This window comes from Pogona vitticeps, chromosome 5 (genome assembly GCF_051106095.1).
Source record: "Pogona vitticeps strain Pit_001003342236 chromosome 5, PviZW2.1, whole genome shotgun sequence".
Taxonomy (NCBI): Eukaryota; Metazoa; Chordata; class Lepidosauria; order Squamata; family Agamidae; genus Pogona; species Pogona vitticeps.
In genome coordinates, this window is record NC_135787.1 from 105,669,203 (window position 1) to 105,696,007 (window position 26,805).

At 39.4% G+C, this 26,805-nt stretch overlaps 1 protein-coding gene across 4 annotated transcripts in view; it reads right to left on the minus strand.

The window, feature by feature from the left end:
• The window catches only part of PCLO (piccolo presynaptic cytomatrix protein), a 333,182-nt gene that overhangs the window by 37,180 nt on the left and 269,197 nt on the right, over positions 1–26,805 (minus strand). The window contains exons 16-22 of one of the 4 annotated variants that reach the window (XM_073000806.2): positions 25,875–25,901; positions 23,239–23,332; positions 19,277–19,348; positions 17,457–17,637; positions 10,869–11,063; positions 9,502–9,576; positions 5,395–5,551 (exon numbers count right to left, since the gene is read on the minus strand). In XM_073000806.2, the coding sequence (XP_072856907.2) occupies positions 5,395–5,551; positions 9,502–9,576; positions 10,869–11,063; positions 17,457–17,637; positions 19,277–19,348; positions 23,239–23,332; positions 25,875–25,901 (801 nt within the window). Of the gene's footprint in view, positions 1–5,394; positions 5,552–9,501; positions 9,685–10,868; positions 11,064–17,456; positions 17,638–19,276; positions 19,349–23,238; positions 23,333–25,874; positions 25,902–26,805 lie in introns of those variants that run through there. The other 3 variants (XM_078394224.1, XM_073000807.2, XR_013545629.1) reach the window with 3 other exon arrangements.

Consider the following 26,805-nt stretch of genomic DNA (forward strand, 5'->3'; position numbering starts at 1 on the left):
AAACTTAAAACAATACAATGGATCATTTTGTTTTAAGTCCTACAGTACTGCCATAGCACAGGAAAGCCTTCTTTTGGTATGGCAAATTAGAAAATAGTGAAACTTTAAAAATTTAATTTTTTTAAAAAAATTAATCTGGAAGACTCTCAGGCCATGTTTTGGCCTTGGTTTTTTAAAATAAATCTTTGAAATTGTGCTACTCAACTTTCCTGTATATTATGTCCCACCAACGCTTGTGCAAAGAACCCATGCCTCACAATGACAGAAACAAAATAAAAGAGGAATTAAAAAGTTCTTATTTTCCAATAAAGGTTTTTACAAATTTATAGGAATTCTGTTATGTGTCATTGAGGGTAGGTTACTGGAAAAGAGGAAGAACAGAAACACTGAAGGTCCAAAGTTAGCAGTAGCATGCCAAAAGGTCAAAGATAGATAACCCAATGGCAGATACATTTGGCATGTTACACTTGCAGGAGGACATAGAGACTGGAGGAGACTCAGTTCTCAGTAATTGATTTGAAAGCCCTGTGTCCCATCTAAACTGCCTCCATCTCCGAGGAGTAATTAGTGCATCACTGGTTCAGAGCCAGTCTGGCACGGCTACAGAACACAGAAGAGCAAAGCCAGGTTTTAAAAACCACATGGAAGAATAATACAGGATACAGAAAGAACCCCATATCTGCTATAGGGACAGACCCCCTCAGGGATACTGAACATCGTGAATAGTAGTAAATGGTACACAGAGAGAGGGGGGGAGGAAGGAGGGAGGGAGAGAGAGAAAGAGAGATAGAGATAGATAGATAGATAGATAGATAGATAGATAGATAGATAGATAGATAGATAGATAGATAGATAGATAGATAGATAGATAGATAGATAGATAGATAGATAGATAGATAGATAGAGATAGAGAGAGAGAGAGAGAGAGAGAAAGAGAGAGAGAGAGACTGACATTTAATTTTCCTTTTTTTCCTTTTACCATGATATATACTATGGTAAAAGAAAAAACCAAGAAAAATATCTATCTATCTATCTATCTATCTATCTATCTATCTATCTATCTATCTATCTATCTATCTATCTATCTATCTGTCTGTCTGTCTGTCTGTCTGTCTGTCTGTCTGTCTGTCTGTCTGTCTGTCTGTCTGTCTGTCTGTCTATCTATCTATCTATCTATCTATCTATCTATCTATCTATCTATCTATCTATCTATCTATCTAAAATTTTCTTGTATGGTAAAAGGAAAAAAACAAAGAAAAATTATTTTCACATGCATTATCAGAACTGGCCACTAAGGGGTGCCAACACCCATGTTATGTATTCTTCACTAGCAAATATTCATAGCATGGTCTCTAACTCCCTCTAGTAGCCACTTCTGGTAATACATGTGAAAATAGTTTTTTTCTCCTCAGTTTTTAAAAAATGTTTTTAATAATTTCAGACCATGGAGAAGTGAAACTGTGGATACTGATCCCATGCATACGGGGATCCTACTGTCTAATCTTGACTATTATGCCCTATTATGTCTCCATAACGGTATAGCATGCCGCCATGCCCTCCAAAGAGGAAGACCTCACCAGGGAATATTGCCCAAACTATGGCAGCCAGGAGGAGAATGATTCTAACACCCTCTGGGAGTTGTAGTTTCCAAAGAAACTTTCCCAAGCTCTGATTTTAACATGGTGTGATACTGAGCTGATGACTGTATCAGAACCCTGCCTCTGACCCTTGCAACAGAATATAGAGATGAAACGATGCTGTGGTCCTTCCTGTGGCTTCTTATTTATTAGCTGGTTGTGAAAGCAATATGTTTTAGATATGAGAGATACTGGGCATATGTACACCTAATCTGAATAACTATACAGTCCACACCTAATTTTCAAGTCGGAAATGGCTAGTGTGTGTGTATGACAGGCAAGCTCTCTCAATTAGTGGCTTGCCTTAAAGCAAAGCCCCACTCTGACAAAGTCCTTCTCCTCTTTCTCTCCTTCATTCTACCAGAGTATAGCAGTGAGAGGCGTTCATAGCCCTCTTCCCTTGGGAATGCTTTTCTATTGTTTTTATCCTGCAGTGAAAAGTGGGAAGAAAAATACTAGTGTTTCTTTCATCGCAAACAGGCAGTTTTGAAGTGACAGTTAAATAGATGTTGTTTCCTCAGTTGATAGGTAAATGTAAATTATAAATTGGCTAAAATGTGGGTGTTCTCCTCCACTTGCACTGATGTTTCTTTCCATCTTGCAGCCATAAGAGGAAAATGTAGGAGGAGGAGTGTTTCTCTTGTGAATTCTTCACAGCTCTTCTTCCTAGAAGACTCTGCTCAAAGTTCTGAATCTGCTGGAGGTTCGTGTTGTGGGATGTACGGAACAGGCCCCATTTCTTTTCTGAGCCATCCAGAGAGCTTTGACTATTTCTTAGTAAGGCAGGTTGTTAAGCAAGTAGGTAATATTGATTGCTCCATGTTTGTGGATTTTGCAAGCTGGGAAGGCCTATGAAGCTTCATGGTTATGTTGGTCCTATCATTGACTAAAAGCCTTTCTTCCTATCTTTTGCGGGAATGCTACTTTTATTTACTTAACTTCTTTACTTGATATTATTCAACGGAACTTTGAAGTCAGTTTACAACTCAAAGATAAACTGCAAACTATACCCAAACAATGCATTTTTTAAAAAAGCAGTACATTTTTGTGGAGGGGAAACATGAAGGAAATTATGATGTATCAGACCAATGTCCTGCTTAGTTCAATATTCTCTTCACACAGTGGCCAATTAGTAATGTGAAGTATACTAGCAGGCCATGAGCGCAGCACCACCCTGCTGTTTATGTTCCTCAGCAAATTGACATCTGCTATGGAATTGCTGTTGACTAACTGTCTATCCACTTCTTTAAAAACGCTTCAGTTTATGAATGTGGGATATTTTGCTTCTCTATCCGCAATTTGAAACACCTGGAAATGGTCTAATATTGCTATGCAACATCATGCCTCTGTTTCCAGCAAGAAAAAGGACACCTGGCTTTACACAGCAAAGGAAAGCCTGAATGTTGAGAATAACAATGTCAGTAGTCAAGATGGTCTACAGAATACCTTCTTATACTTACTACAGTTCAAAAAGTGACACCAAGCAGGGGAAAATTCCAGAAACAGATCCCCCTTTTAAAAAATCAGTTAACCAATTCTTTATGAATCAAGGTAAACCATAGAGCAAGAAATGGAACATTTAAACATTGTGATGCTTGGTGTCAGTAAAATGTGGTGGACTGGAATTGGACATTTCTCAGTCAGACAATTGCAAAGTGTTTCACTCTGGAAAACACAAACTCAGAAGAAACAGAATGGCAAGATGTAGCACTAGTAGTTAGGGGCTACAATGCAAAGTCTGACTGAATAATATCCTTCAGACCTCTGGGAAAACTTATCAACATAACCATCATTTAAGTCTGTGTTCCAATTATCAATGCTGAAAAAGATGAAATGGAAAGCTTTTATGCAAGGATTCAGGAGGAAATTGACCAAAACAAGATTTTGTTTACTATTTTAGTGTGGTACTTGTTTGTATACTTACTGTTTTTAACTTTTAAATATTGTCTTTGATTGTAAGCCACCATGGGTCCTTTTTTAAGGAGAAAGGCTGGGTAAAATATTTTAAATAAATAAAATAAAATAAGACATGCTTATAATCATAGGTGACTGGAACGCTACAGTAGGAAACAAAGCAGTACCAAAAGCTGTTGGAAAAATTGGCCTAGGGGTCAGAAAGGAAGGAGAATGACTCATAAAGTTCTATGAAGCCAACAGTCTGTTTATTGCAAATACATGCTTCAAGCAACCAAACAGACAACTGCACACATGGACATCATCAGATGGCCAATACAGAAACCACATAGACTATATAACTTGAAGGAGATGGAGAAGCTGTATTCTTTCTGCCAAAATAAGACCAAAAGCTGATGAATTTAAAGTCCATGTTTAAAAAAAAAGTTTGGATTACTAAACTCAATTGATTGTGAACCAGAAGAACTGTAGATAGAAATGAGAGATATTATTAGGTAGAATGCAAAAAAGACCACTCCTGTAGTATAAGGAAAAGAAAAATCAAGATGAATGATGAAAGAAATACTTTAAATTGTTAAGGACAAGTAAGAAGCAAATATAAAGGGTGTCAGAAGTAGGGTCAGAATCCTGAATGCACCTTTGCAGTGACCATCATGCAGAGAACTATATAAAGAAATAGAAGAGAACAGGAAAAGAGGAAAAACAAGAGATCTCTTCCAGAAGATCCAAGAAATCAAAGGGAAATTTAAGCCTAAATTAAGAATGCTGAAAGAACAACAGGGGAGCACACTATTTGACCAGGAGAAAATAAAGAGAAGGTAGAAAAAGTATACTGAATACCTATACAGAAGAGATAAAAGGCTGACAAACTCCTTTGAAGAATCCTATGGTGAAGAGCCCGCAGTTCTAAAAAGTGAAGTAAAAGTTTGTCTGAAAGCACTTGGAAGAAATAAATTATCAGGGGATTACCAATAGAACTGTTTCAAGCCACAGAGACTGAATCAGTCAAAATCCTAACAAAAACGTTAAATAGGAGACTCCCAGACTAAGAGAAATGAAAATAGTGTTTGAAAATTTAGTCAAAACATAGATGTTTATAAACAAAAGTTTGCTAACCTAAGGAAATTCAACAGGAATAAAGCGATTGAGAATTGAAATTATGCTAGAACAGACAGAATTTCCTACTGTTAGAAAACCTGGGTGACCAGATAAGCTATATAGCTAGATGAAAGGAAAATGAAATGGTAAGAGCTATAAATATGAGGAATAAGAGAAATACAGTCATTGGAATATATCACCATTTGCACAACACACTGTACATATTGTTGATATCATGGGGCAGAGCAGCAGTGGCACCAAAAAATCAACAGTGGATTTTCTTCCCTAGACTTTTAACTGGCTTGGGGGGGGGGTGATACATTACTACCTTCCCCATTTTTAAATTGGATTTAGCATTTTCTAAATCAATGTAAAAAAGGATAAATACAGGATGCACGTGGAAATGTGGATTAATTTGACAGGGGATCATGGTTTGTTGAGCAGCAGTCCTTTTTTTTCCTATTCTTCTGCCAGAGGGCTGTTTATTTTAACTTGGACATGGTCTTTGACCATGTCCAAGTTAAAATACTTTATTTTAACTTTATTATTTTTGCTGCCTTTCTTCCATCTTGATGACATTTTCGGGAGTTTCCCCTGTTATTTTAATGTTTTCATTACTTTTGTAAACCAGTCAGTTATTCATGTAGGTGATTGGCAGCTTGGATGTACTGTAAAAAACATTATAAGAATAAATATAATAAAATGTAAAATATATAATCATAATAATCAATATGAAAAGCCTTACATTCTTGGAATGGAGAACAGATTGTTGTCCCCTGTTGTGGTGGTGGTGCTGCTGCTACTTCCTTCGCTGTCCATGCTGTATCCACTGCCAAAGGTACTGGCTGATGAACCGGTGGAGGAGAGTGAACTATCTCCGGGTCGATGGCTGGAAGGCCTTGCTGTAAAGGGCGAGAATGGTGAATTACCGAGCAGGTCGAGAAGACATCTGTGTAAACAATTTAAAGAGCACCCAGCTATTCATGAGACAGGATTTTGTTATTTTCTGGGTAACCAATTCAAGAAAGTGTATCAGTTTTCATTCATAATGCCCCCATTTTTACCAACATAATGTGCTCAGAACTGCTGGAAAGTTTGAATACCATTCGCTACCAATTACAATGGAACTGTAGAGCCAAGCCTTATTACGTATAGTAAATAGAACAACTTTTGTAATGATGATGATGATGATGATGATGATGATGATGATGATGATGATGATGATGATGATGATAATAATAATAATAATAATAATAATAATAATAATAATAATAATAATAATAATAATAATAATAATAATAATAATAATAATATGATGCATGAAAATCCAACACTACAGATATACAGATAACATTTTCTTCGGACACCACATATGTACCTGACTGTATTTCTCAACTGCTTGTTTAAAAAATGGTTAATGGCTCCTGTTTTGTTCTAAAAAATCTAGGAAACAACTGCAGCACAGTTGTTCTAAAAACTGCAGGGATTCTCTCAAGATTATATTTGCGAAGCATATTCCCACTCCTGAGATTATCCTCTTTCCAAAGTCTCCAGACTCTTCACCCTATTCCATTTGGGGCAAATTGAGAAATATACTGAAAATGCAACACTGCAACATCGTACAAAATGAGTCTTTTCTGCTTTCCTCACTCAAATGAGACATTTGGCCAACACAATTGTCCAGGATACTATGACACCAGCAGAGAAAAATTTGGTGAGATTCAACCATGGCATCCACAAAATGCAAATACTTTTTGGGTGCTGATTTATGTGGTTGTGATAACATATCAAAGAGGAGTAAAGTGATGTTCCACTGCTATGCAGACAACTCTCTTCCATATCCTCCCCAAAAGTTCAATTCACAGCCCGATACATTTGCAAAATGGGAGCCGCTGGAGATAGCACTGAAGCAATTCCATGAAATGGCATGTCGGCTTAGAAAGAGAGGAGAGAAACTAACAAAAGAAAGAGTGCTGAATTGAACAATCTGCAAAGCCAGGAGACAGCAAAAATTACTGATGCCTATATAGTGTGCAGTGGGGTGAGGGACTGCTGGATCCTTGGAAATTGCTCCTCTTGGGGTGAGAAGCCTCATTTAATTCGTTCTTCCTGGGAATTAGGTGCTGAGAAGCCTATTATAAAGAAGCTTTCCTGGGCAGTAGATTTCTTCACAATGTGAGGGGTCCTTTCAAAACAACAACATGATGTCACAAAGGAGCTCTGGTTGTTTAAAAGGCTCTGTACAGGAAAGGATCATATTAAATGTACTGTATTCTGCACTGTCATTGTGACTGGTTGAAAGCAGTTCACTTGCCAAAAAGGAGCGGGGAAAGAAAAAGAAAATCTCCACAGTATGCAAAGCAAAAATTTTGGAAATAACCATATTCCATGGAAATAAAAAATTGAGCAATATGTATTCTTAACTGCTGCCAACATTGTGACTATAACAAGGCAAAAAAATAAAATAAAAAATAAAAGGCAAGATCTGGATCCAGATCTTCATTCAGCCTTGCAGTTTACTGGATGATTTTGCAAAGCCTTGTTTATCAGCCCAGCCCTAAGACACTTGTGAGGACAATGGTCTAAATCTAATACTTGTTGTGAGGACAATGAGCTCAATTTAATTGCCTGTCTTAACCAAGCAGGCTCATTGAATCAATGAGGTTTATGTAATGGCCGATTTATTTATTTATTTTTATTTACAGTGGTGCCTCGCTTAGCGATGTTAATCCGTGCAGGAAAAAAAACGTTGCTAAGCGATCTCATCGCTAAACGGATGTAAAAACCCATAGAAAGGCATTAAAACGCCATTAATGCATTCCTATGGGCTTCAAAACTAATCTTAAATGAAAATCCTCCATAGGGGCGGCCATTTTCAGTGCCTCTAAAGTGAGGCAACACAGTGGGTGGCCATTTTGTTTTTCCAACGGCCATTTTGAAACCGCCAATCAGCTGGCCGAAAATGGGGGCTTTGCGGTGATCGCTTCCCTGCGATCATCGCAAAGCGAATTTTCCCCATAGGGACCATCGCTAAGTGATCGCTTTTGCAATCACTTAAACCCCGTTGCTAAGCGATTTCGTCGCTCAAAGGAGCGATTGCTAAGCGAGGCACCACTGTATTTTATTTATTTGATTTGTATCTCACCCATCTGGTCTATGCAACCACTCTAAGCGGCTTCCAATATAATACAAACAATTAATAAAAACACATAGTTACATAAATCTTCAAATGAAAATGTGGAAACCAAGAAAATAGAATAAAAATAAATTAAAGAGAAATGAGAAGAGAGAATCAAGTATTGACTGGAGGGAAGGCCTGAATAAACATCCATGTTTTTACTTGGCTTTTACAATATAGCAGTTTATTCAGTGGGCCTACCCTTGCTGAGACTAGTGATTAGATTTAGGCCATTGTTTGAGAACCCCGTACATCACCTCTAGCTCATTTGATAATGTGAACTGAGAATGTGAATTGTGATTCCAGAAGACATCAAGGAGAGGTAAGAGAAAAGAAGTAAAGCTATCCTTCGGCTGCTGTTGAGAGATTCACAACAAAACATCTCTCTCATTGACCTTCTACTGAAGCACAATGACTTTATGCATCCTAGTAACCTCTCAAAACTATGTGGATGTGTTAATAAGTGGTGCAGAAGAGGGAGCATGATCCATTTGTGCTTTCTGTTCCTTGGGTTTCTTTGTCACACTCAAACAAGCCATCCACATCTTCTGAGCTCCCAAAGTAAAGAGAACAGGCAATTTGAGTATTAGACTGGAACAGACATGTAAGAGTAAAAGTGAGAACAAGAAGCACCACAATATACTTCTTGGTCTTCCACCCTTTGTGTCAAATGGCTTAGAGAAAAATGAACATTAAACAAATATTACCCATTGCTGCATTTATTTCTAGTGAGTTCTAGTTTCTGTGCCAAGCATTCAAGGAAATTTTATTTCCAGAAAATACTTCTTTGGGTTAAAATCCCCTAGGCTAATGAAAATTTGGATAGTTGTCATCCAGAAAAACATTGGCCAGTGTCCTGTCCATGCTGGCACAATATAAAGTCACACTGGCATAAATGTGCCAGGTGTTATGCTTGGCAATACGTGATTGTGCCATGCACTTGCACAATCAGTCACACATCTCTAGTGTGATTGATTGCACAATGTCCTGGTGGAAGTGCTTAAGAGATCACACTTCTACCTCAGCCTTTGCACAACCACCATGGGAACAACTTCAATTTATGTGCCTGTAGTTGCACAACAAGATATTCACCAATGTTTCCAGGCTTTGGTCATGAAACATTGACTTTCTGAGGAAGAACAAGCAAACACATTGGAAGACTATTATGAATTCTCTGACATAGCCTTATGGGTTATATAGACACTGTTACTTCTTATCCTTTTTTCCTACTGTGATGTTCCACTGCCTGTGAACAGGAATTCTGACATACGAGAAGACAACAAATGTGCAAATCATAACAACAGAAACAACAACAACAATGCTGTGTACAAGTTAAAAATTCAGTGGTCGTAATGGCTTTAATCCTCCAAAAAGAATAGTTCAATTTTGCTTATGCAGATCAGGACAAATGCATGCCACGTATTAGACACTGTGAGCACAGATAATACAATTTTGGTAGCGATCATGGGACTTCCAAGTATCAAAATTTTATATAATTTAGAGTTAGTATAGCATTTCAAATAGGGATTGTGAATCGGCAGTAAAATTGGAAAATGATTTTTCAACCACATTGCAGAGAGGGCTGCAGAAACCAAGTCAGGGTGTAATGAATTAGCAGACATGGCAAGAAGGCGTTGGGCTAGGCAGGCTTCTTGGTCATGTCTTTCTGCTCACCTCCTTCAGGCTTGACTGGTCCATCGGACATCACTTTTCCGAGGGCTAGTTGACTTTGATCTTTGTTGTCACTGGCTGGTGGAGGCAGATTGTCAGACTGAGTTCTTTGAATTGGGAGGACTCCTGCTATGCTGTGTCTGTGCTGCTTCCTTGCATGATTAGACTGACCGCTTTTATGTGCTGCTGTGGCAGTGTGGGTGAAATGGAAACCCAGAGTATGTATCCTCAGATGGAACCAGCTTAAATGTTAGTCATGCAAACAGAAGTGGGGAATTTTCTTTTCTGTATTTAAGTAGGTACATGTCTTTGAACACCAAAGAGACATCACATGCACAGCATTAAAAGTTAATTAAACTGGCTGTTTCTTCTTAATTAAAAAAAAGGATGGAGACAAAGAGGATTTAATTTCTTGCTTTCTGAATTTTACAATGGTGACTGTATGGTGTAACACATAATCATGAAGACAAGAACAATGATGACACAGTTGAATTACATTAATTTGCCAGTGACTAAATCCTCAACCTGTAATTACTTGAAAAGATGATTTATGTGTGGATGGTTATAGAAAAGTTAGAATTGTTAAACCTCACTGCAATCTAACAAAGCAAAAGAAGTAAAACAAAAATCCCAACAAATCTACCCCAATATAGTATAGACCCCAGCAGAGCTAATTATATGGTTGTAACATTACCAATGCCTGATTTCCTTAGTCTTTATGTGTCTTCAACAAGAGTTGTCTTGGCGTATGAAAATATCCCAAGGATGTTGTTTTTAAACAACTTGCTCTACAAGTGGAATCATCAACTCAAATAGTATAGAAGAGGACTAATTTTAATAAGATTGTCTGGTCTTAATTTTTCTGTGTCCCAAATTGTGATGTCGTGCAAGGGTTTCTTCGTGTTTGCTTTCTAATACCAGTGATTGAGTTTCCTTGGTCAACTGTGTAAATCTGATCAAGTATGTGATATCTGGAGTCTGGTTGAGGTATTTAGTGACACCAAAGCAATGACCCACAACAGTTTCCCCACAAGATGTGCAGAGCAGTGGAATATTGGACAAATGGAGACAAAGAGAGAAACAGCCAGTTTCACTGCAGTCTATGTAAACAAAAGGGGATTTCTAAAGAGGAGGAATATATTGCTTTTATATGTATTTACACACAGACACACGGAGAGAACATTAAACAGGTGGAACACACAGTGTGTTAAGAGCTGAAAGTAAACCCCAGCAGGGAGAAAACAGCAAAAAGCAAGAGGAGGGGAGAGAAGGAAAGGGATGGGAAAGGATAGGGGAGGGGATGGGGAAGGTAAGAGGCAACAGATGAACATTAAGCTGCCATGCTGAGGAATTTTATTTGCGTCTTTTACTTGGTTGAAGGCGGAGCTGTTGAACAGCTGCTTCAGCAGCAGCGATGGCTGCCCCAGCGTCTTCAAGGTGAGTTTGAGTGACACTGGTTTTGCTTTGGCTGCGGGATGGTCCATGGGAACGCAGGTGTCCTTCAGAGGAAGATTTGGAGCTTCCTGGGCTGCTGTGGGACTTCTCAATGGTAGGCACCTGCATGTCTGGTAAATGAGGGAAAATATAACAGCCTCATGGTTATGTATATTGGTACTAGGTTTTACTATCATCCTTCATCACCATTATCTTCTGACTCAGAGTCACAGAATCACGGTAGCCGTGTTGATATTTTTATAGTGAAGTGTTCAAAATTCTCTGCATACATCAATTGATAGAATTCTTGTCATAACCCTATAAGACAGGTGAGTATTCTGATTCCTGCTTTGGAATAACATGCTGTGGCTGAGAGAGGCTGGTTTGCTCATTGAATACCTGGCAGAGGGGCCAGTGTACTTGACTATACCTTATGTTCCCCAGAAGCCCTTCCCCAAATTCTTGACTTCTATGTCGATCTACGGACAGAAAGCGACCACTTACCTACAATCACCCTTCTGTCTCTTACCCTTCCTGCTGAGTCAGATGACCCTTCCCTTCCACCCCCCCCCCCGCAGACTAAGATGGACCCACAACTCTGAAGAGTCCTTCAGAGCTTGGACTCGTAAAAACGACGTGGCCGATCTCAAGCAGACCTTATCTAAGACTAACTCTCCTCACCTGGCCGTCCTCGCTTATGAGTCCCTAATTAAATCTCTCACTCAATCTCTTAGTCCTTCCCGCCCCCCCCCCAACACACTCTCACCGCCCAACCTGGTTTGACTCTGACTGTCTGATAGCTAAGAAACTTACCAGGCAACTTTTCTGCGCAGCTCTTGCAGACCCCTCTCCCGACCTCGTCCAAATTTATTCTCACCTTAAAAAAACCTGCCGTACTTTGTTCGAGCACAAAAAACATTTATACGCTCAACAAAACTGGAGTATGCTTTACCATTCAATTCTCTCCAACAACCACAGCCCCTTTTGGTCTCTTGTCTCCCGATCCTTATCCCACTCAGATCCAACTCCTCCCTCCCTCATTTCTTCCTCCTCTTGGTCAACCCACTATACTAACGTTTTCTCCACCCTGACTCCTGCCACAAAACACCCCTACCCTTCTTCTGAATTACCAGACTGGCCCCCCGTCACACCGGACGAAATCATTGAGCTTATTCACTCTCTTAAATCCCGGAAAACTCCTGGCCGGATGGAATTCCCACTGAGTTTCTTACCAACAACCATACATGGTGGTCTATTCCTCTCGCCCATCTTTTCACCATTGTCAGTAAATCAGGTATCATTCCCAAAACCTGGCTCAACTCAATTATTGTCCCAATATACAAAAAAGGTGACCCTACTTTCCCTAGCAATTATAGACCAATAAGCCTTCTGTCCTTTATTGGTAAACTCTATTCAAGATTCCTTCTTAAGAAACTCACTGCCTGGGCGGAAGACATTGGCCTCCCATCTAGGGAACAAATTGCCTTCCGCCCAGGAGCTTCAACTCTGGACCACATTTCACTCTCTCTTTCCTTGTTAACAAATACTCTCAGTTTCACAAGGCCAAACTTTATTCTGCATTCATTGACCTCAAGGGAGCCCTCGACTCCGTGGACAGGAACATCCTATGGAAGAAACTAATGAACTGGAATATCGACCCCCGCCTTCTCTCCCTCCTCCAACAGCTACATTCTTCCAACTCATGTCGCGTCCGTTTAGATCGTACAGGCGCCTCGACTGGAGACATTCCTATTCACAAAGGCGTCAGACAGGGTTGCATCCTGGCTCCCCTCTTATTCAACCTTTACTTAGCTGACCTTCCTTCTGCCCTACTCCCTCTTGACCTCCCCACGCCCTCCCTGAACAACTCACCTATTCCCCTCCTCCTATACGCTGACAATGCTGTCCTTTTATCTCTCTCTAAACGTGGTCTCCGTAAGCTGCTTCTAACTTTCCATGAGTACTGTTTAATAAACCACCTATCCATTAATTCTGAGAAGACCAAAATTTTAGTCTTCTCCAAATCATGGACCCCGTCCCCATAGAAAATACAAAACCTTAGCTTTCAGCAAGTATCATCCTTCAAGTACCTTGGAGTTACATTTCACTACCGTCATTCTTGGTCACTCCATCGTAAATCTGCCATATCCTCAGCTCTTCTATCTCAAAATGCCATAGCTAGATTTTTCTTTAACAAAGGCAACCAGTTCATCCCTGCTGCTCTTCAGGCATTTAAACTCAAATCTATTCCTCAACTATTGTACGGAGCACCTGTTTGGATCGAAGCTGCCAATTCCGATCTGGACTGTTCAATCTCTAAATTCCTCCGTAAGATTCTGGGGATTCCCAGCCTAATTAGACTATCCACAATTGCATCAGAACTAGGTATCCATCTTCCCTCCACCCTTGCTTGGATTTCCACCTTCAAATTTTGGTTGAAACTCCATCTCAATTCCCACCCAACCTCCATTTTATACGACCTTATCCATGACTCTCACATATCCAACTGGTTTAAACTAGTAGATGTCAAGCTTTCTACCCTTGACCTATCCCCTGAAATCCTGGCTGACCTCGACCTTCCTAAAGCCCACCTTATCATTAAGTCTAAATTACTGGAACAAGAAACCCGTACCCTCTTATCAAACCTCAATCCCACTTGTTCACCATCCTATTTCGGGCTCCCCCCCTTACTGGGCCGCCCAGCCAGTTACCTCTTTCATCTGACAGACCCAAGGAAAAGGAGGGCTTTCCTCCTCGCTCATTTAAACATTTTCCCATCTGCCTATCATCTTGGTAGATACTCCAACATCCCCCGACCAAACAAACTATGTACATTCTGCCTCTGTGAACCAGACACAGTAGCCCACATCCTACTTCGTTGCCCATCTCACTCCACCCTTAGATCTTCCCTACTAAACCCCTTTCTCCAAACCCTCCCTCCCTCCCTCTCTGATCCCCTCCCAATCCTCCTTAGTGATTCCCTCCCAATCACTACCAATCTCGTCGCGGAATTTTTGTCAACCATTCTTATGAGCAACTGCAACCCCCATCCCTCCCAACTTTAGTTCTAACCTGTCCCTTATATTTTCTACCTAGCAACTTGTTTACTTCTCTTTAATGTAATCAAATGCCAATAAAGGTCTATGTATGTATGTACCTGGCAGAGGTGAGATTTGTACTAGTATCTTCCTGATTCTCAAATTCAATGCCGCACAAGGTCTCCCAGAGTCTGAAAGTTCTCATGATTTAAGGACAACACTATTTACCCCAGATTCCAGCTTTTCAAACTGTGAACAGGTATGTGACTTATAAGTATCCTTTCCTCAACACAAGTGATGCTAAATGTGAAACCACCCTCAACAGTATGCACACTCTTTGAGCAGAAAATATTCCTAACTTTCCATTTCCCAAAGGAAGGGGTTGCTTTGGCCTGTTAAAGGACATAAAATACAAAAACATCATGCTGAAGTAAAACAAAGGGCTGTCTATTGCAGTATCCTTTTCCCATCCTGGTCAATTAGATGTACTTGGGAAGCCAACAAGAAGGACATAAAAAGGCAGCTACTCCTCCTATGTCAGAGAAGAATATTATTTATGGTCTTGGAGGAAATATTCATTTTGACTAAAAGCCATTGATGATAGCCCTGTTCTCCATGGGTTTGTCCCATACCCATAGTAGGCAAGTATTACTCCATCCTGTTTTCTGTGAAGAGCTATTTCTTTTTATCTGTTTGTGGCCCATACCAGCCATAACTATATTCATAACATTGCAGCCAGATAGATGTCTGAGGCTCCTGAAGATCAAGATTCTACAAGTTATCAACCATAGAGATTATTTTATTTATTTATTTATTTATTTATTTATTTATTTATTTATTTATTTATTTATTTATTTATACCCCGCCTATCTAGTCATTTCGACCACTCTAGGCGGCTTACAACATAAGGATAACAAGTTCTAAAAATTTTTATAACAATTAATTAATTAAATGATTCTATAAGATGGGAAAAATAAAAATAAATCAAATAAAGAGAAAAAAAAAAGGAAAGAGGACAGGAATTAACTGGAAGGGAAGGCCTGCCTATACATCCATGTTTTTAGTTGGTTCTTAAAAGTACCCAGCGAGGGTGCACCGCGAATCTCTGGCGGTAGGTTATTCCAGAGACGAGGAGCCACCGCCGAGAAAGCCTGGTTTCTAGTTCGTTCTTTCCGGGCCTCCCTCAGCGTCAGGCTCCTCAGCCTCACCTCCTGGCTCGCGCGGGTGACACAGGTAGAACTAGTTGGAAGTAAGCGTTCCGCCAAGTATTGAGGTCCTAAACCATTTAGGGCTTTATATGTAAGCATTAACACTTTGAGTCAATGCGGAAACGGATGGGCAGCCAGTGCAGCATGGCCAGAGTAGGAGAGATATGTTGGTATTTTCTCACTCCAGTAAGGAGTCTGGCCGCCGCATTCTGCACCACTTGAAGTTTCCGCATCAGCTTCAAAGGAAGCCCCACGTAGAGCGTGTTACAGTAGTCTAATCTAGAAATTACGAGCGCAAGTACTAAGGTAGTGAGCGCCCCCGTGTCTAGGTAAGGTTGCAGCCGGGCAATCCGCCAAAGGTGGAAAAAGGCGGTGCGGACTACCGATGCCACCTGCATTTCCATGGTGAGCATAGGGTCCAGGTGTACCCCCAGGCTGCGGATCCCACTCTTCGCGGCCAGGGCCACCCCCCCCCCCCAACATGAGGGAGTTTCCCAAGCCACCATCCACAGGGCCACCCACCCTCAGAACTTCTGTCTTATCTTGACCACTGCATTTATGTATTTATTTACTTATTTATTTAATTTCCATTTCTATGCAACTCCAAGAGTATAGCCAGTATCTAGGTGGTTCACAATATACAATAAGATAATACACTAAACACTACATAATACATACAAAAATACAATAAAATACAGTGACTCCTGTTGCTAGATAAAACTACCTTTAAATAAAAATACACAAATTAATGCCCATTTGAACATCTCAGGACAATATTTACACTAGTAGAAGGCAACTTTACATAATTTGGTTTTAATCAGCTTCCTAAACACAGAGAGGGGTTGTGCCTGAAAAACCTCTGTAGGAAGCTTATTCCAGAGGAAGGGGGTGTGACCACGAACGCTCAGTTCCGAGTGCTGGCTTTATTCCTTGGGTCTTAACATAAAGGACTGTGTGGGATGGCTAGCTACTTGTGGGACTGACAAATTACTGAAGTCCTAAACCATTAATGGGCTTATAAGTTATTATGACCAGCACCTTAAATTGAGCACAGAAACTATCAGGGAGGTAATGAATGTGTGCCAAGACTAGGGATATGTGTTCATATTTGTTGATACCTGTAATCAGTCTGGGGCACTGCATTTTGGACCTGTTGAAGTTTCTGTATTGACTTCAAGGGCATCCCTATGTGGGGAGCATTAGGTAAAAGTTCCCCTTGACATTTAGTCCAGTCGTGTCCGACTCTAGGGCGTGGTGCTCATCCCCATTTCCAAGCCATAGAGCCAGTGTTTGTCCAAAGACAATTTCCGTGGGCACGTGGCTAGCGTAACTAGACATGGAATGCCATTACTTTTCCACTGAGGTGGTACCTATTTATCTATTTGTATTTTTAAATGCTTCCCAACTGCTAGGTTGGCAGGAGTTGGGATCGAATCCACTCTGTCACGTGGATTCAATCTTGCAAGTGCTGGTCTTCCGACCTTGCACCACAGAGGCTTCTGTGGTTTAACCTGCAGTGCCACCAGTCCCTATCATGAAGAGCATTACAGAAGTCTATTTTAGAGATGAACCACAGTTGTTAGGCTGGGCAATCAACTGAAGTTGATAAAAAGCACTCTTGGCCACAGCACATGTTTGTGCCTCCATAGAAAATATTGGATCCAAGAGTACCCCCAGATTGTGAATCTGATCCTTTGTGGGCAGGGCAGGTGTAACCTCATTGAGGGCAGGTAAATATCTTATAACCAGTCTGATGATCCTCCCAATAGAAGAATCTTCATTTTATCTGGATTCATGTGACTTAAGTAGAGAGGCAACAATGGCTTTTACTGTTGGGGCAGAATGGATTTCCAGAGAGACACGACAGCACTCTTTGTCTCTGCCCAGGTTTAACACAATAGATATCACCTTGTGTTAATCCTCCCTTCCACCTTAAGAGATGTCAACAGCAAGGGAAAATCAATGCCGAGTAAAAGTAAATGCTAGGTATAGAGTACTCAGAAGTGATTTACCATTCTTTTCTTCTGGAGGTGTCCTAGGACTGTGCAACTTGGCCAATGGCACACAGGCTAACTCTTCTCCCAGGAGGGACAGTGGGGAATTGAAATCCCAACCCCTGGCTTTGCAGCCATATACCTAAACCATGTCACATCCCAAGGTGTATGTTAAACTAGATATGACAAGGAGGAGATGGTAAGAGCCAAGGAGTAGCAGCAGATTTGCATTTCTTCTGAAGAAAGACACATGGGCACATGTGCCTAAGCACATAATTTCCTACCTTTTGATGGATCAGGGAAAATCCCATGACTTCTGCTCTTGATGACAGATGGCTTGGGGGACTGCTGGCTGCTCTGTCCAGAATGAGGCTTTCCGTGGTCAATGCTTTCACTCTGTTCCTTCAGAGCATACCATCGAGGAGTATTGTCCAGCTGAGAAGGACTAGACAGCTCAATTAACACCTATGTGATGACACAAATTATCAAATGACGGTCCAGTGGTGGGGAGAGGGTCATCCTGATCTGCCATATATGCCTATACCTCAGGAGTTTATCAAAATAATCCAGAAATGCTACACCACATCGAAAACAGTTCCATGAAAATAATATGCTGAGAGATAATCTTCTGTTCAATTTCTACATATCTAACCTTGGAGACAAAACAATATTTTTATATCTATTATGGTGGTTGCTATTATTAATGTTATTGTTGCTTCATTCATTGTTCATGACACTTATAAATAACAAGCCATTTTTCTGTTCTGAGGAGTTTACAAAACTAATATTTATGTAGGAGGAAACAACCTAAGAGGAAGGAAGACAGAGAAACAGAAAGAGCCCAACAGGGGAGGAATAATCATGAATGCAGTTACTTAGGATTAGTCTCTGTTGGTGGTGAAGAGTAAAGATTTATACATCTGAGAAAGGCTGGATTTTAATGTTGGTTTTTAATGGAGAAGAAAGAAGTGCCATCATCTAGGTTCTCTTCTAACAATTTGGCCTTTATCACATTGTTGTTATTTTAATTGAATAATCAATTTTTGAGCTGAATAGTGGGATTAATTCAATATTATGTGTGTGGTTTTTTGTTTATGGTTATTGTATGTGCATTAGTAAATGGGCTGGTTGCATGACAGAATGAATGGCTTGATTCACAAGCGAGTGCAGAGTGAGTGACAAAACTGTTACAACAGTTGAGGAAGGGGGAAAAATCTGTTCCAATGGAACTTGGTTATGATAGAATGATTTCCTCAATCCAAGTGGGATGGGACAGACAGAGCAAAAGAATGAATGAGCATTTATTCATTTGTTTATCAATTTGTTTTATATATTGCCCAATTAATAAATTCATACTACTCTGAGCTGTAGTTCCAAACTCTGCCTCCTCTGGCTGGCATTCACTCAGAGGCAGGGGGGGGCACAGAAGCCAGGCCCATGTCTGTGACTGGGCGCCTGCTTAAAGAGGTGGGGCTCAAAACCACAGAACATTTGTTGGACTGACAGACAAACCAGGATGAAGTGCCAAACCAGTGGTTCATGCCCATCTCTAACACCAAACCATGATTTTGCACTGTAACTCATAATTTGAGCTTCCAGACATTCAACAGGCAAACTGTTATGAAGAGCAATTTGTCTGTTTTTGTTCCCAAGACTCAGCTTCATTAAGTTCATAATCTGTTCATATTGCAGTGGTGTAATGGCATTTGAAAGTACAATGATAGCCAACACTATCAGTTCAGGTACACCACCAAACCAGGGTTTAGCTGAAAAATGTCATTTCAAACCATTGTTTCCAATTCTGCGTCAACAGCTAACCATAAACTGTAGGTTGCTGAATGAGGTGTCATATCAAACTATTGTTAAATTTCCTTAACCATGATTTAGTGTGATTTCTGAACTAAGCCAGAGATAGCATCATTTTCTATAATGCCAGTGATTAGCACTGATCCATCATCATTGCTGCTGATTATATGAGTCATCACTCGCCTTTCTCTAAGAAGCATGCATTTGGAAATAACAGACCTTCTCATCTGGATGAAAAATGTGATTACTGCACTGAGTAAGGAAAGGCAATGAAGCAAGAAAAAAAAGGGAAACTCACCTCACCAAGAAAGTCATTGGAGGAGAATCTATCATAGTCCCAGACAGTGACTTCCAGGGTTTTCTTCTTGAGCTGCAGTCAAAATAAAAAGATAATTAATTTAAATCCTCACCGTGCGTTTGGCATTTGATCCATAAAACATGCTCGGCTTGTTGCCACCTGTCTGCACCCCCTGTACTTTTTCAATATGACAGCCAGGCTATTATTGTCCTCACATCAACCTTGGACTTGGCAAATTCATTTCAGATATAGCTGAAACTTGATATCAAGACAGATGAGCTCAGGTTAGATTCTATGGAACTTGGAGAAGTTCTTTTGCCAAGCTTGGCTGTGCTTCCAATACAAAGACTGCATTGTGACTTTTAAAAAGTTGATAGCATCTATCTGTCTTTTTGCAGTTCTCAGTACCACTGAATAAATTTTATTGTGTTCTGGACAATGTCAAAATGCATTGGCATTCACAGTAAAGCATGGCTGAATAGGTTTACTAGAACATTTCAAATCATGCTTTACAGATCTTCCTTCCACATTATTTTAGGTTTGAAGATAGCATATCAAGACCTGTTAGGGCTGACTGATTATTAGGAGGACTCCCCAGAAATGCACAGCATTTTGTATCATATGTCAAAGTAGGTAACGACTGTCATTTGAGATGTTCGCGATACTGCTTCATCAAATGAATTAGGCATTCCTACAACACACAAGGGATTCAACAGGAAAAAACAACAACCCAATGTTACTATCTCATCTGTTTTTGCACTTTGATAACTGAAGATAGAACACGTAAGAAAAATGATGGGTTCATATGCCACAATCTCAGAACATGCAAAAATGTGTAAAGAAGTGTTCCTCTACTTTGCCTTTGGATCCTTTGGGAAAATTATTTCTCCTTGGAAAATAATTCAATATAAGCTTAGAATACTCTATCTTTGACATTCTGACCAGTTCACAAGTGACCCCAAATCCTGTTATCAAATGCATTTGTTGTGGGATCGGTAGGCCTCCTCATCTGGTGTGGGGAGCTCCAGCAAGCTAGTAATTGGGCAGTTATATAATTTTCTCTGTTGACTGCTGATAGACTTTTAAATAAACAAATTAGTATTTTAAACACTTGATTATTTGACAGCATTTGCCATCAGTTAGCCAAATTGTTTCTTTATTAGTTAAATTATAGCTCTGTTCCCCATAAATTAAAAACACTATTAAAATTAATTCCACAACAATACAGTTACAAGGAGAAGTAACAACAAGATCTGGAAATTACAGTGGGCCTCTTTAGATGTTTCAGCTATGCATGCAATGGCATGCTGAACTCTTGTCTGTTGCATACACATAGGCAGCCATCAAAATGTGGCCTAGATGTGTATTATTCCGTGTACTTAGGTCAAAGCTGAATAACTGATTCCCCATCTGAATCAAGAGTAAGTTCCATTTGGATGGGCCTTTCAAAGAGAGGTCCAGTCCTCTGAGGTATCATATGAACTAACTAATTTCATTTCGTGCATTTAAGAATAAAAGCTGTGACTCAGCAACCTTCCAGAATATAAGAGATAGAGGAGATTAAGCTTTGAACACTATGAATCTCTTCTTTATAATTCAGTATTTTCCCTTCCAAGTCTCCAGACAGAAACTTATTGTGGAACAAAAGCCTTATTCATACATTGCTGACGGTCAAGAAGGAAAAGACTGTACAATTTTCTGTACCATATCACATTTCTAGTTCAGCTCTGCATATTTACAGTTGTATGTTGAACACGGATTGGGGGCAAAGGAGCTCAGTGATGTATCTGTGGTGCATATTCTATTCTATTGCCTTAGATCATTGCATTGTACTGTACTGTATCATATTGTATCATATTATATTCCTGTACAGTACCAGCCCATAGTGAACAGGCACTATCTTTGCTCTAATGGTCACACATTTGAAGAGTTAGCACAAAGGTAGTATCCAGTACAGTTTGGGCAAGCTGGTGTGTACACAGCTCCACAATTGGATTTGTCATTGGCTGTCCAAGTGGTTGCAACATTGCTCACCAAACTGCTTACATATGCTTTTGTACCCTAGTTTAATCCAGGGAGATTACTCTAGTGGTAATTTTTACCCTGTTATTGCTAGTGTTATCTTTCGTTACTATGGTTGGAAAGGAATTTACCTCCAATTTATGGATTGTACTGATGAATCAAAAAGCATTCATTTCACAAGAAACATTTTCTCTAGTGCTATCTGCTAATACAAAAGTAGTGCTTTTAGAAATGGCACTGTTGTATTTTATAAATACACCTATTTACATTACAGCCACAGATGTAAATAGATATACTTGCTAAGGCTTGAAAAATGTTCATCATGTCATATTACCAAAAGACTTTGAACACGCATACTTCATTTCCAAATATTTCAAGTTTTCATTAAATTTGGAGGAGAAAAGCAAAGAACAGGAAGGAAATAGAATGGTTTTTATAAAATGTATAAATGAATGAATGTGAATACGGATAGTACACTTGATAAGACAGGCTGTTTCATCTCCAATATGAGGATTCTTCTAGGTTCTGAGGCAATATGCCACTGGATAGTAACTGTTGACAAGCAAGGTAGAAGAATATTACAGATTGTAGGCTTCTCAGAGGTCTCTGAATGTTGCCTGTATACCAGGGGTCTCCAAACTATGGCCTGCCATGCATCCAGCCCACCTTGCCTTTGTATCTGGTCCAGTCCGGTATGCTGGGAGTCTGTGGCTCCCTAGAATGGATGGCAGCGGAAACAGAACCTAGACTGCTGAAACTGTGGTTTCAGTTCCAGCAGCCTAGCTTTGAGGAGCAGGGTGGGCTTCCCTTTCAGCAAGGTCATTCTCCCGCTGTCTTTGCAAAGACAACGGGAGTAGGGGATCACTTTGGTCTTCCTTCCCTCCTCTTCCTATGCCTGGGTGGAGATAGGAAGAAGAGCAAAGCCTGACAGAAGTGATCCTCCACTCTATCTGTTGTTCATTCATTATAAAACTGTCCCCCCCCCTTTCGGCCCTCAAAAATGTATAAAATATATGTGGCCCTCAAACTGAAAAGTCTGGAGACCCCTGGTGTAGACAAAGGGTGCTGGACTAGATAGACCTTTGATTTTGTCAAACAAGATTCTTCTTATGTTGCGGGTACTTAGACAATTAATATATCTTGTCCCATATTTATGGTTCACAAAAGTAAACAAGTGTCTTACCAAACTCTCCAAGAAAGTTATTCCTAAGTGTGCTATTCAAAATCCTTGTAGCTAAAGCTCCCAAAAAAGTGAATTCAGAACCTTATATATGTATGCAGGATGCATTTTACCACCAAGCTATGGAAACTATCTTCTTACATTAGCGATTCAGACTTCACTATTGTTTTCAGCCAAAGAGGGCACCCAGTGCTAGAACTGTCAATTAATTTTCACCTAAGTAAAACTTGAAATCATTTGGGAGGAAGTCTTCATTTTAACCCTTTGCTTCCATTCCTATTAAGAAAGGTTGTGTTTCCCCACTAGTGAGAAACGTGCTGATTACCAGCCATTTTAAAAGCTCTGAGATGAATAGAGAAGGTGAAGTTAGGTCTGTTGAGAGTAGGAGGCTAAAAAAAGTGGGCTTTTGTATATCTGGAGATGAGGCTAGGCATTTGGGTTGCTGATACAATTGAGGTCTGTGATGCCTTCTCAAATCAGAGCGAGTCAGTGCTATTTTTCCATGAAGTTCCAACGGGAAAAGGAAATTGACCAGTCTGTTAAGCAGAAGGCTTTAATTCCCTGGATATGTTATTTTCCTTTTCCTCTCAGCTTTCTGGCAGCACCTCCTGGCTACGATGGCAAATTGACAAGATGGATAAAACAGATAGAATTTTAGAAGCGTGGGAAAGAACTGCAGATCATTCACATTTTTGATTTGCTCCTAAGTCATACAGCAGTTTGCCCCAGCCAGGAAAGACTACCCCTCCTAGTCACACACCTGCTCCATAGAAATATTTTTATAAATGACTGTCTGGTTCCATTCAGGATTCAAACTCTTCTGTGCATATTTTGTTCTCCTCTTGTTCTCAACACTGTAAGGGAAACAGAACTTGGAATTACTTTCACTTGCCTCCATCTGTTTCAATGCAGAAACCATTTCAGTGCATCTGATAAAAATAAATAAACTGATCATTCATGCCAGGACAGTATAATGGCAGTAGATCTGCTCCAGTGTAAATGATAATGTTCTGCAGAATGTTCTCCCGCTTCAGTCTTTGAAAAATTATACATTTGAGTCCCTAGCCTGCTTGCTGAGAAACTTTTCAACTTCCATCTTCCAACTGACAGCATCACAAATATCTTTGTTGCATTTACAAATTGCTGGGGTCTGTTTACAGCAGCGGTTCTCATTATAAGAGTGAATGGTGATGTATTGGATTTCTTGAAAAACTTCCTTTCAGGTCTCAGGCTGAGGTGTGTTTAATCCATTGTGTTATCTCCTAGTCTTTAATCATAGCACAGCCATTCCTGAAAAACGTGAAAAGGAAACTCTAATACAAGTGATATCCTGTTAATAATAGGAACACTAATTCAATATTGATCCTTCAAGGCAGCCAGGGAAGCTGAGCAAACCTGTAGGGCATTTTAGACATGTTGCTTAATTATCTAATTTGTATTTATTGTGTGTTGTCTTTCTTAAAGTCTGGAAAAAAATGATATGGACTCTTTTGCCACAACATGATGTTGATACTTTGACTACACACTGCATTTCAGCATCTCTTAATCTAATATTGGGGAATAACATTGTTTCAATATAATGAAAGTTACGGAGGAAATGACAATAACTGATTCCACTTTTAAAGAGTCCAGGCAGATTAAACCTTATGCTCAATCATTTTGGGGGAAGCTGAATGTCAGGTTTAAATTCTTATTTTTATCTTAGTTAAATTGTAGGAGAGATTGCAGTAATAATTTAGGAGTGATGTTTTATAGGTTATGTAATTTCACTGTTTTTTAGAATATCATTTAAAAGCTGTAATGGGAAATAGTATATAATCCTGAAGCTGTCTTGTCTCTTCTCATTTGGCAAATAAACTCATCTCTATAAGACAGCTTTGGACTAGTAACATCTCTCTCTATAAGAAGATGGCTTTACTGCACTGAGAGCAACAAAATGGAAACATATGCAGAAGTAAAGTGCCAGAAGCCCCTAAACAAGCTAGAAAGCATTACAGTGCAATGGTGCCATCCATGACTGGAGTAGAGAGTGCTCCATCTGTAAGTGGTAGGGTGAAATCTATTCCCTGCTTAGACCATGAGCCGTCATTGAATGGTAACAATATCAGTTCACATTCAATGTGCTTTATACCCAATTTCCAACCAGTAATGGGTGAAAAAGCATACTAATTTTGCACTTGGAAAAGATCAAGAACAAGAAAGCTATAATTTAAAGTGATGTACACTGTGAAATTTCTCTCTCAGTCAGTTTCACATTTGTTAGCAAATACGTACAGTCACGATACAGAGCAAAAAGTATTAACTAATGAGAGCTGGCTGCACTGCACAACTTCTGAATCAGAAAAACAGGAGCTTTACTGCTAAAATACATACAATCAAAATCAACATTCAAATAAGATTTTTGGGCAAAATGTCTGAGAAAGAGTATGGATCTTTGATAGAATCTGAAGTACTTCAGAGGTACTTCCGTGAATCTCTATTTTTTTAAATCATTTTCTGGTGTCAAAGCAATTTTAACCCCTAAAATTTTCTCCATCATTTCATGATTCATTTTCCAAAAGGCCTTGGCCCTACTGCACATCCACCACATATGATAGAAGCTCCATACTTTCTTTTTACATTTCCAGCACTTATTAGAAACATTTTTATACATTTTTGTTAATTTCCCTGGTGTTACATACCATCTGTAAAACATTTTGTATATATTTTCTTTTAGATTTATATATATAGTCATTTTAATATTTCATTCCCAAATCTGTGACCAGGCACTTAGTTCTATATTATGACCTATATTTTGATACCATTTTGCCATGCAGTCCCTCACAATTTCATCTTCCATTTTTTGCTCCATTAAAGTATTATAGAAACCTTTAATCAATTTCTTTGCATCTCTAGAACATCACTGAACTTAGCAGTCAATGAAATTTGAGGTCAACCTGAAGTTCCCTCCTCATGTGACACGTGGAGGTATGTCAAAAGAAGGCAAAAGAGTTCAGCTAGGACAGGCAAAATTTCTTTAGAGGGATTTTGCCCGTCGTTTATAAAGCCAAATTCATCAATACTAATTTCTTCAACATTTTGTTTCCTTAAAAATCTTAGCGATTGTAAGACAAGTTCAGAGTACACTACTTCTGCATATGTAAAAAGAAGAACCAACACCAGTTCTTGAAATACTAATCTACTGATTCCCTCTTCCCTTGCCATTTCCAAAAATCTACTGCAACTGTGTGTTGTGTCTTATCGATATTTCATAATGTACACTTCCATAAGCAGTGAATTCTAAGGGAAATATAGTTTGGCTGAAGACTTTGCAGGTGTCTGGGACTTTAGGATGCTACTGATTTCATGCATCAAAACCTTACAGAAACAATGAAAAGACAACACAGTATACGCTACCTTGCATTCTGGACAACCATGACTTGTCTGTAACAATCCGGTGAAGAAACAGGGCATTTGAAAGCAAAATACAGGAAACAGGAGAAGAGAACAGAAGGGGGAAAGAAGAGTTTTTAAAACAGTTTATACAAGCAGTAGATGATAAGTGGTAATGTGGAAGCTATAAGAAACAGAAATGTTAAGCACACTAAGCAGTCAGTGGCCGATCCTTGTCTATGGAGCTCCATACTGTAGGAGGCTAGGCTGGCCACTTTCCACCAGCATACCCCCACCGACCGACCTCTCTCTTCCCCCCCTCCCCCAGTTTGGACAGGCCTATGGCAACTATCTGATTCCTAAGAACAGTATTGTAGTTTTCTGTTGTTAATTGTAGCTGTTATTTTTGACTCCAATGTATTGACATGGTTTTTAACTGTATTCTGCTTTGATGTGATAACTGTTTGATTTAATTACCCTTTAACAGTTATAATCTCTTTTTATTTGTCCTTGGTTTTTTTTTTCTATATACAGAAAGCTACTTTTCAGTCCAGCTTTTGGGGAGAAATACAGGATACATGTCAGATATAAATAAATAAATAAATAAATAAATAAATAAATAAATAAATAAATAAATAAATAAATAAATAAATAAATAAATAAATAAATGCAAGTTTCAAAATTAATGCTTGAATAATGTTAAACATGGGAGATTCATTCATTCTTGCTAACACTGGGAGATGAAGTGTGAGTTCATCTCTCTAATTCAGCTAGTTCATTAATTATTTGTATTTGTTTTTAAAATAATAGATCAAAGAGGAGCATTTTGTTCTGAGTTTTATCTACCGCTTAAGTTTTTCAACAATGATTGCTGATTGACCCCTTTCTCCTGGATTAGAATGGTCCAACCACAACACTAACCCCATCAATCAGATACTACAAGAGTGAACATGTC